At 48.6% G+C, this 10631-nt stretch overlaps 3 protein-coding genes and 1 pseudogene across 7 annotated transcripts; 2 read left to right on the forward strand and 2 right to left on the reverse strand.

The window, feature by feature from the left end:
* Positions 1-3509: 3509 nt before the first annotated feature.
* H257_13086 (hypothetical protein) lies at positions 3510-4944 on the reverse strand (the record flags this gene model as incomplete). The annotated part of the gene is made up of 2 exons (XM_009840512.1): positions 3510-3760; positions 4575-4944. 2 exons carry the CDS (start codon positions 4942-4944, stop codon positions 3510-3512), a joined length of 621 nt encoding a protein of 206 aa, XP_009838814.1.
* On the forward strand, positions 4212-4291 carry H257_13087 (annotated as a pseudogene). The gene has a single exon. The product of its transcript is annotated as a tRNA-OTHER (tRNA).
* A 31-nt stretch (positions 4945-4975) lies between the features above and the next one.
* H257_13088 (hypothetical protein) lies at positions 4976-5798 on the forward strand. Of its 3 annotated transcripts, none has more exons than XM_009840515.1 (3): positions 4976-5009; positions 5066-5238; positions 5302-5769. In XM_009840515.1, exons 2-3 carry the CDS (start codon positions 5167-5169, stop codon positions 5641-5643), a joined length of 414 nt encoding a protein of 137 aa, XP_009838817.1. In that variant the 5' UTR covers positions 4976-5009; positions 5066-5166; the 3' UTR covers positions 5644-5769. The 3 variants fall into 3 exon arrangements, with proteins under 3 accessions (XP_009838817.1, XP_009838816.1, XP_009838815.1); XM_009840513.1 differs by lacking the exon at positions 4976-5009 and having other exon boundaries at positions 5045-5118; positions 5180-5238; XM_009840514.1 differs by having other exon boundaries at positions 4976-5238; positions 5302-5798.
* A 2339-nt stretch (positions 5799-8137) lies between these two features.
* Positions 8138-10540, reverse strand: H257_13089 (the record flags this gene model as incomplete). 2 transcript variants are annotated; one of them, XM_009840516.1, is made up of 8 exons in its annotated part: positions 8138-8321; positions 9272-9372; positions 9433-9470; positions 9645-9817; positions 9863-10076; positions 10124-10280; positions 10337-10476; positions 10519-10540. In XM_009840516.1, the coding sequence occupies 8 exons, from the start codon at positions 10538-10540 to the stop codon at positions 8138-8140; spliced, it is 1029 nt and encodes a 342-aa protein (XP_009838818.1). The 2 variants fall into 2 exon arrangements, with proteins under 2 accessions (XP_009838818.1, XP_009838819.1); XM_009840517.1 differs by lacking the exons at positions 10337-10476; positions 10519-10540 and having other exon boundaries at positions 10124-10333.
* Positions 10541-10631: the final 91 nt, after the last annotated feature.

The raw sequence follows: 10631 nt of genomic DNA on the forward strand, positions 1-10631 counted from the left end.
ATCGACGACGACGAAGGGATGTGCTGCGCGACTCCAGACTGGGGTACGGACCCGTACCCCACAGACGGGCAAGTCGACGACCATCCGGTCCGTACGGTGCTGATGAGCAAAGTTGCTGACGCCGCTTCCCAGGGCATGGATGAAGTGTCCGTACGGCGCTTACAAGACGTACTGGTGGAGTTCAAGGACGTATTCCGTTTGAAGTTCGGTCGGGATCCTCCGGTCAAGGTGGAGCCGTTGAAGGTGCATCTGAAGCCCGGATCCGTTCCAGTGAAGTCAGGACTTCGGCGTTACCCACCGACCCATGTGGCGTACTTGGAGAAGCACGTACGTGAGCTTGAAGAAGCCGGTTTGGTGTACCGTAACACTCGGTCACGTTGGGCCGCCGCGCCCCGTATCGTCCCGAAGAAAGACCCGGGCGACCTACGGATGACGATCGACTCAAGACCGATGAACGCGTGTACGGAGCCGATGCCATGGCGGATGCCCAACTTAGAAGTTGCGATGTCCGTACTGCAAGGCTCTACGGTGCACTTCACTCTGGACTGGATGAAGGGTTATTGGCAACTGCCCTTACACCCTGACTCTCAGAAGTACTACTCTTTCATAACGCCGGTCAGGTTTGTTACTCCAACGCGGGTGCTGATGGGCCAGTCGGATGCGGTGGCGTACTGTCACGGCGTTATGGACGAGCTGTTCGGAGACATGCTCATGCACGGTCTGCTCGGTTGGCTCGATGACCTGCTGGGATACGCCGAGAATACGGACGACTTGCTACGTTTGCTCCGTCAAGTACTGACCGTATGCCAGACGTACGGTCTCAAGTTGCATCCGGGCAAGTGTACGTTCTTCACGACGAAGACCGTATGGTGCGGATGAACATCTCCGCGGACGGCGTGGCGCATGCTCCGGGCCGAGTGCAAGGCCTTTGCGATTTGGAGCCGCCACAGAGGGCCGTGGACCTCCAACAGTTCCTGTGTGCTACGAACTGGATGCGTGCGAACATCCCTCAGTATACGGAACTGGTGGCCCCGTTGACGAAACTTATGGACATCTCGGCCAAGGCGGCCGACTCCCGTAAGAAATCCGCATTTACCCGTGTGGCGTTGAGTTCCGTCGGTTGGTGTGACGATAATCAGGTGTGTTTCGACCGTATCAAGTCGACATTGAAATATATGGTGCCTTTGGCCCACCCAGATCCGGACCGTATGGTTTGCCTCTATACGGCCGCGAGCGAAGGATAATGGGGGGCGATCGCGACTCAAGTACCGGTCGAGGACCTTGCGTTGGCGGCGATCGACCAGCGGCACGAGCCGTTGGCGTTTCTGAGTGGAGCGTTCCGTGGCGCGAGCGAACGGTGGCCTATAGTGGAGAAGGAGGCGTTTGCGGTGGTGGAGTCCTGCAAGCGACTATAAATACCTCCTCATATGACCAGGCGGGTTCCGCCTGTTTACGGATCACCGTAACCTCGTGTACATGTTCAACCCATTTGGATCGAACTCCAACATGGCCAAGTATCAGGTTCACAAGCTTCAACGTTGGGCGCTGACGATGACTACGTTCCGGTACGTGGTGGAATGTGTGGCCGGCGAAGACAACTTATGGGCCGATCTGCTCAGCCGTTGGGGAAGTGTTACCATGGAGGCTCGTGGCGCCCGTATGCGAAAGTTGGCATTGGTCTCACCCTTACGTACGGACACGTTCCTATGGCCTACGGCGGACCGTATTACGGAGCTGCAACGGGCTCATACGGACTGCGAACGATGCGCGACCTGGAACCCGGAGAAGAAGTGTTTCCAAACGGCGTCGGGCAAGATATGGATCCCAGCTGACGCGGTGGACATGCAAGACCGTATATGCGTCGTGGCTAATGCCGGCGCGGCCGGACACCGACGAGTTCAGGCAACTACGGAGTCCGTCTCGGAAGTTTTCGAGTGGACGACCTTGAAGACGGACGTCAAGAACTTTGTCACGGCGTGCCTCCATTGCATGGTCGTGGACGGTGAGTCCGTACCCCGCCCGTGGGGCGAGGCGTTGCACGCGACGAAGCCCAACGAGTTGATCCACTTCGACTGGGTGTCCTTTCCTGAAGCGGAGGACGGACACCCGACGAAGCCCAACGAGTTGATCCACTTCGACTGGGTGTCCTTTCCTGAAGCGGCGGACGGACTGAAGAACGTCTTGGTGATCAAAGACGACATGAGCGGGTTTGTCCGTCTGCACGCAAGCGCGACGGCTACGGCGGTTGATACGGCCGCTGCCCTTATGGAATGGTTCGGTCTGTTTGATGTGGTGAAGACTTGGGTGTCGGACTGCGGGTCCAATTTCAAGAACGAAATGGTGAGCACCATTGGCCGCATGTTCGGCGTGAACCACCATTTTGTTACCCCGCACTGCCCTTGGGCGAACGGAGTCGTGGAAGTTGCCGCATCATCGTACGGACGTTGAAAACACTGTGCAGAGAGATGCGGCTGCAGCCCACGGAGTGGCCGAAAGTCCTACCATTTGATCTGTCCGCCCTGAATCAGCAACCTGCGTACCGTATGGGCGGAATTGCACCAACAACGGCGTTTACCGGCCTACCTGCGACCCCGCCATTGTCTGGCCTTGCGGATGGTACGGAAATCGCCACGATTGATTGATTCAGTCTTAAGCCAAGCGACATCTGGTGGGCCTTGCGAACGCCTTGTCTGTGATGCACAAACAAGTGACTGAAACGGCCGCGGGCAAGCGAAACAAGACCCATATCCATCGGAAGGGAAATCGTACGGTCAAGTTGGCGAACTTCGCGCTGGGCGACTTCGTCGTGGTGGCCCGTGCCTTGCAACACCCTGGCAAGCTGACACTGCGTTGGAAGGGTTCGTACCGTGTGGTCAAGGTGGTTTCCGACCACCTCATGGAGGTCCAACAGTTGGTCCCACCGGACGCGATCTCCCTGCACCATGCCAGTCGACTGCGTATGTACTGCGAGGGCGGCCTCGAAGTCGACGAAGCCCTGAAGGCGCAGATTGCGTTTGGAGATGAAGGGTTCTACGTCGAAGCCATACAAGACCTACGCATGCACGATACGGTCTGGCAATTGAAGATGAAGTGGTACGGCTTGGACGATTTGGAGTCCTCATGGGAGCCGGCCCTTTCGATCTATGAACACGTGCCCGTACTTTTCCGTCGTTCGACCAAAGACCGCATAAATGAAGACGGCGTGAGCGAAATGGTTGAAGACATCGAGCGTGCGTGCGGTCATCCCTTGTAGGGGGGAAGTGTTCTCGGAGTCAGCCTCGTGTCGACTACACATGCGTGAGTTTGTGTAGCCGAAGACCAACATCCGTGTCCGGATGTGCGCAACCAAGATAATCAGTGGCCGAGGTAGACTGTAGCAGATGATTGGTTGTGAGGAAGAACTTAGACATGATTGATAATGAAGTTTACTTTTGGATTTGTCATCGAGGTCACCGTTGTGAGCACGGTAGTCGTCGGTTCTGAACACCGGCGCAAGACAACAGGTCTTGCTAGTTCTCAAGTGTTTGGTCCTGCATACGCCTAAAAGTCGTGGCAGGACCCACGACCAGTCCCAGCAGCACAGATCGGCTGTTGTTGGTCAGTACGCGCGTGGCTAATGACACGGCCTGTTGTTTCGCAAAAGGAGCAGAAGCAAGGGTGCCGACAGTCGCCAGACCGGCAAGCAACTGGACGGAGCGCGCCGTTACATGGACATACAGGACTTGCTTTGCATATTCCTGGTCTTTGACGTCATCGGGCACTGGCACGGAGTGATCCATTATAATCTGACGGAGAGTTGAGAAATCGGGAGGGATGTGAACGCGGATCTTTTTTATGTCGGAACATGATTACAGAGAACTACGGAATGCAAGGCCACATTTGACTTCGAGTTGAACCAGAATATCATCATGTGATTGGCTACCTTACTTCGAAGTACGATAATTCTTTCTGCCAATGACTGCAGTGCAATGCAAATAAAATTGCATTGCACTGCAGTCATGGTGCCAGTCAAATAAAATTGACTGGCACCATGGCTGCATTTATATTTTGGAGATAATTATATTACACAGCCAATAACAACTCAACGAAGCATAACTGGATTATTTGAAATATAACATTTTCTGCAGGTCATCAGATTATGCGTCTACATATACAAAAAATCTCGCAACCAAGTCATTGATACGATGCATCGAGTATCAGTGTAAGCGTTTGACGCGATAGCGCAGTGGTTAAGCGTGACGACATCAAATGATAGAGGAAGGGACCCGGGTTCGATTCCCGGGTAGTGTCAAACTTTTTCTTAATTATCAAAATAATATTATCCTTGAACTAAATCTTTACAAAATCCTAGTAATAAAAAGTAAAGGATATCTAAATTATAAAATCAGTTTATTCTTCATTCGTTGGCGCAAAAGCGAGTGCCTTCTCAAAACTGCCGCGGACGGCGTTAGCCGACACCATATCCCACGCGGCAATTGCTCGTTTGACCATCGCCATCCTCTTCTGCTGCGCGGTCAGTGAATATGGACCCTCCTCGTCACCTTCAATCATCTCCTAAAACAGCCACAACTCACGTAGGTGCCGCTTGAAAGGAGCCATGACGCCAACGTCCAACGGCTGACAGACCGACGTCGTGTTTGGTGGTAGCGCACAGAGGTGCGATCCCAGTTCTTCATTGACGATCTTGATTGAAACGTGTGATTCAAACTTGTCAACTAGCACAACGGAGCACTCCTCAATGTCGTGGTGTAGGACCGAGCGGAGAAACTGTTTCCACATGCGGGCATCCATCCATGCTTTGTCTTGGACCGCGTAGAAGTGCCCGGCAGGAAATGTAGGTATTACCGACGACTCAATACAACCGCCTGATTGACCCTTCACGATGAACATGATAGAGAGCTTGGTACCATCAGCCCGGGCAGTGAGGACGGCGGTCATGCGCATGGAATGCTTCTCCCCGCATGATATCTTCGAGCTACCTCCACGGACAGCCCAAATGTAGTAAGGCGGTATGTCATAATAAAAACCTGTTTCGTCGACGTTGTTCGTGCACTCTTTTTTGTAGGCGCTGTACGATCGATGAAAGTCGAGAGAAAAATCGTCGCGAATCTCGGCTAGGTCGCCTTGACTCTTTTTGCACTTTCCTGATCTTTGGCGAGGGAACCCATGTCGTTGACAGAAGCGATGAAGCAACTGCAGGATGGAGTTGTAGCCCGAGCCAGACTTCATTGTCATGAGGTAATTGAGCAGCCACGGGCGTTGATTCCGTTTCATCCAAGTGATCATGTGTATGGTTGTAAGGGCACGCTCTGCGTTGCGCAACTCATTGATGAATTAAACAAGGCCTGGTGGGTCCGGGAACACTTCGTGGCGGCCGCCTGGTTGCGCTTCTTGTTTCCATCGAAGGCAAGCAACTCAGTCCGCTGGCTGTACCAGCTTCGCACAGTTCTCCTTGGAACTCCAAGCTCGACAGCGACCTTTGTGTCGTTCATGGTCTCAAGTATCCTCAAGGCCTCGAGCTTGAAGGCAATCGAATGCATGATGCATGTCATTGTTTTATTGCAAACTACCAAATTGGCTTCCGTCATTTTTTTAAGTCCCAAGTTTGGCGGGAGAATAAAAATTTATCCAATCACGTGTTGATATTTATGAGAATTTATTCTATTGGACAAGAGAAATGTCGTAGGGTTGCAAACTTCGGTTGGCCTTGCATTCCGTAGTTGCCTGTACAAACCTTGATGATTTATTGAGTTTGGATTATCATTTTTACTGGTACTTCGAAGTATTTTATTACGAGTAAAATGATGTATTAAGGACTGTGCCGTAGTCGCAATCATCAAGGCCTATGCGGAGGAATAAGACATTCCTCCGCAAAGGCATTGATCATTGCGACTACGGTACAGTCCTTAATACCGTACTTGTGTGGTCCTAATAAGGATAACTCATGGAGGCAAGGGCATCGTTTACCACTATTATCGGTGTAGATCCCATACTACAACGTTCTTGAATCCTTCGGCATTCGCGGCAATCACCCCGTCGACCCATGCCTCGGCGTCTCGGTCATGCAGGTCAGTCTTGATATGCATATTCAGCGACAATTTTCACTGCCTACAAGTAACATTTTAATGCCATGGTTTATAAAGTGAAGTATATAAACATATTATTGTCGTATTTCTTCGTTAGACAAGTATTTAAATAGAATGTCAACTAGAAACCCATGACGATGTCCCACCATACATGCCCATGAGAGCGTCACGGCAGTTGTGCATAGCTACGTGATACATGGAAGTACTCACTTTAGAGCCATCGCTACCATAGACAAAGAAGCAGCAGCGTATTGCTCCTCGCAACGAATGGATGGTCACTGTTGTGAATTAAAATGTGTCTGCATTTTTTACGCTGACTAATTGAATTCATGTAGAATTTTATTGCGTGTTGCGAAATGCATGCAATTATATTTTTGATCAAATTATTTTGCATGTTAATTTGATCGAATACAAACATCAAGGTTTTAAAGAAGTGTTCGGCAATAAAGCTCAAAACATTTAATTTCGATACAAATCTGAAAATTTTGTCCAATCATGCTCAATGAAAAATGGTGGCGTTTTATATTCTCTTGTGGTGCTATCAGCATTAAAATAATCGTTCTCGTTCACGGGAAAATGGTCATATTAGAACGAACTCGATGGAGCTTATGCCTATAATCGCAATGCTACACGATCGGATTAGTTCTTACTTCACCTGGTTGACAGAAACCTTCGTCGTCGCATCTTCGTTGGTGATTTTGTCGTCAACCAAGCGCACTATTTTCGAAACAAGAAACCGTTTCATTATTTTTATCATGGCGTGAATAGAATTTTTAAAACCAACACATCAAAACGATGTTATGTGATGTTATATTTGGAAGCAAAGATGACTAACAAAGTTGATCAACTTGGATGTTATATTTGAGACAGCCACTTTCAAAGCCATACAACATGAGCCAATATAAACCGACCAGCCCGAGACTTAATCTGCGTGTTCAAAAGCATTATCTCTACATAATGACGTATCATAGTGTCGCTACGAGCTAAATTCATGAGTAATTTACTTACAAAGTATATTTGCGATTTTTTGCTAACTGTTGCTTTGAGGACATATCACTCATGCTACAATGTTGCAATCGCGATATTTCTAGCTTTGAACGATAGCCTACAACTAACTTTGCAATATCTACATTCATTACACTGCTTGTACAGTACAGTAGACAAGCCGTCAGAGAGACATTTGATGTCAAAGTCATTAGTTAGCTAACAAAGTTGGTCATAAATTATGACTAACTTCAAGTCATATGTGAAGCAATGTTATATTATTATGTTACTTGGTCTTTTATAATTTCTCACAATTTAATGTCAAGTCCATTAAAATTACCGAACAGTTTGAGCTGAGTCACTAACTACAGTGCGTTCCCGGTTGTCGCGTCTTGTCGAAAGGCCAATCCAAAGCCCTCAGCCCCTAGTGTATCTATCAGGTAGGACAAGAGCTAGTGCGATCGAGCTGCATTATATACTGCCAATTCATTTGAGGCTCGCTGTTTTGGTCATTTCCCGTACCCTTCCAGTAGTATTTTGAAGTTATGGCCAAAACTTGACCAAAAACAGTGTCAATAATTGATGAATTACCTTAGTTATTTTTCATCTCGTTTTGGGTAGGCAGTTTGCACTCTTGACACTCGTATTCCATTGAGGTACTATTAATAGTACACCTTTTTTCGGTTAATTTCAGGACCTCACCATATTTTTTCGCGAAATAAACAAGCAATTCGCGGCGGTTCCACTTCGTTCGTTGTATAGTCGTTATATTTCACCTGCAAAACTAAGTAGGTTGCAGCATACTTCAAGTGATGTTCCTTATATTTCACTGTGTATGCGCTCACAGTCAATTCAACGAGTGGCTCAATATATTTCGGGGTGCAATCGATATATTTGAATATAAAAAGTAAATCAATCTGACTTTCGACGTAAAATGCAAATTTTGGTCGATCAGGCTCCAACTTCCATGTCTTCCATGTTCTCCGCGGCCGTAGAAGTATTCGAGCCGCAACGAGCAACGGTGCAGGCGATTCACGTCGACATTTGTAAATGTATAAGTTACATTTTCATCGGCGATCCATACCTGCAATGACTTCGTCGGCGATGTGCTCAAGGTAAGCCATACGAAACTCGTCACGAGTTTGTCCGTCAGGACGAGGTCCCATAAACGCAGCAAGGCGCTCGCGCAGCAACGTCTTGCTCTGGCACTTTATAGTGGACCAAAGAATCTCGATGGGGGATGCGGTGTGGCTATGAACACATCAACTAGGTACATAGGGTATGTATTGGAACGTACTGGTGTGGCAAGCGCTTGTTCCATCGACCGTCGTTTTGAAGAATGAGCCAAAGCCCGCGAGATCTTCGGTTCAAGTGATTCCTTTCTATTTTCGCTCGAAATATATGGATTGCACCCCGAAATATATTGAGCACTCGCTGAATTGAGCGCATACGCAGTGAAATATAAGGAGCATCGCTTGAAATACTAGTATACTGCAACCTACTTGGTTGCAGGCGAAATATAACGACTATACAACGAAAGAAGTGGAACCGCCACGAATTGCTTGTTTATTTCGCGAAAAAGTATGGTGAGGTCCAGAAATTAACCGAAAAAAGGTGTAGTAAATGTCACGATGCGCAATTTGCCTGCCTCGATTACCACCAATCATAATAAGCATTCACTTTGGCCTTTTTCAGTCTCCTCACTTCTACGTACTTTTGTCTCCTCAAGCTTGAGCCACATAAGTGAGGACAGCCTCGGCCTTCTTTTACCCGAGTCTTCTCATCCACATTGTATCTGCCTTATTCTATTCTTTTCTACCCATGTTGCCCTTTCCCTATTCTCGTCACTCGTCACCTCTCCATCACACCTCTTTCCCCTCTACCGTTCTCCATCCTTTGACAGTATATACAGACTTTACATGGAATTATTAGTGCTCGATTATGTATGTTGTTCTTGGGGCACATTTGTTGCTCACTACTTGAAAAATAATATCACGACGGTTGTGTCGTCGTGGACTTTACGTCGTTCTTTCCCTGGTTTCAAATCGGCAATGTCGTTCCAAGTCACACTACAGTAGCATCGGTTGAGTTGTGAAGTTACAAATCATTCTTCAAATCCGAGAAAGGGAGTTGTCGATAATCAAATCGAGAAAGGGAAAATAATACTAATATTTAGGGAAACAATCAGTACTACAACGTACTTTTTTTTTTCGACTTTCTTGGCGATCACACGGTTGACCAATGCTTGGGCGGCTCGGAAGTGCACGCCACGAGATGCATAATTGGCGACAATTTCAACCGCCTACAAATAACATTTTTAATGCCATGGTTTTAAAGTATAAAAATAATATTATTGTCGTACTTCTTCGTTGGACAAGCTACCCCATAGTCCATCGCTTCCTAAATGTATGCACCGGTCCATTCTCAATATATACTTTCACGAAGCATAATTGCGCGACTTCGTATCAGGTTCACTGGTTACAAGTACGTAAACTACATTGATATATATACATATATATACATATCATAATTTAATACTACGTAGTATATATATATGCATATACGTATGTGTACCCAAAATGAGAAATTGGTCGGCATCCGTCAGCGTATGCACTTGGGTTTCCGGATCTGCCAGTATGTACGGTGGTGTATATGGCTGCGGGATGACGAAACCGTCGCCTCCATTTTGAAAACTGGCATGTAACGTGTTGAATTCTTCATACTTGAAGGCAAAGTCCCCCAACGCGCTACGAGTAGCTTGTGAGCATGCATTCACTTGTCGAAGTTCTTACCGCGTGGGCTGCAAGATGCCTCTGACGCGGCACGACTTCACCCGAGTCGAGTTGCGGTGCAATTTGCACTTGAACACGTCGGGCTCATTTGGATGAGCTGCGGTCAACCGAGCTTGTTCGGACTCGTGCTTGGCGTTGTGGTCAGTGCTCAGGGGTTTTGCCACCAGCCCCCTCGAGGCATCGTTCGACGCTAGCACCGCCCTTACGTCGCCGGCTACGATGATTGTTCGTGGATTGGACATTGAACGATAATGCGCTTACCGTTGGCCACGACCAGCGTGCTTCCTTTTGCATACGCCAGCATCGTGCACGCACCCACGTGGTTCGCTTTCCCGTGTCCCGACTGAAAGACTGCAAGCAGGAGGGCGCGCAGCGCGTCGTCGGTGGCCACGAACGCACTCGACAATGATGACTTGATCTGTATGCAACCACCAGCATACCGTAAGATAAGCACGACGGATAGCGCATGTTTACGTGGGTGAAGTCGTTGGAAGATGCATTTCCAAGCAGCGTGGCGGCTTTGTCGATCAAGTGCTGGTTCACGTACTCGGCCACCTCCCATCCCCCGTGGCCGTCCAAGACGGACGCGAACACTGCGTCCGAGTCCACTTGCACTACGTATCGATCCTACGCACGACCGACGATGAGTGCATGACGTGATGTTGTGTCTGACTTCATTCGGGTCGTTGGCAGCGTATGACACGGCGGTGTATCGATGGACGCTTGCCACGGGCGAGGCCAAGACAAAGCTTTCGACGAGGTCGAAGTT

Source organism: Aphanomyces astaci, assembly GCF_000520075.1.
Source record: "Aphanomyces astaci strain APO3 unplaced genomic scaffold supercont1.45, whole genome shotgun sequence".
NCBI classification, from domain to species: Eukaryota; Oomycota; class Saprolegniomycetes; order Saprolegniales; family Verrucalvaceae; genus Aphanomyces; species Aphanomyces astaci.

Bases quoted from the DNA above. Each gene is read 5' to 3' on its own strand.
- H257_13088 (XM_009840514.1), top strand. From the start codon at position 5,167: ATGTCGTTGACAGAAGCGATGAAGCAACTGCAGGATGGAGTTGTAGCC. The intron at 5,239-5,301 runs GTAATTGAGCAG...TATGGTTGTAAG, and splicing joins CCAGACTTCATTGTCATGAG to GGCACGCTCTGCGTTGCGCA.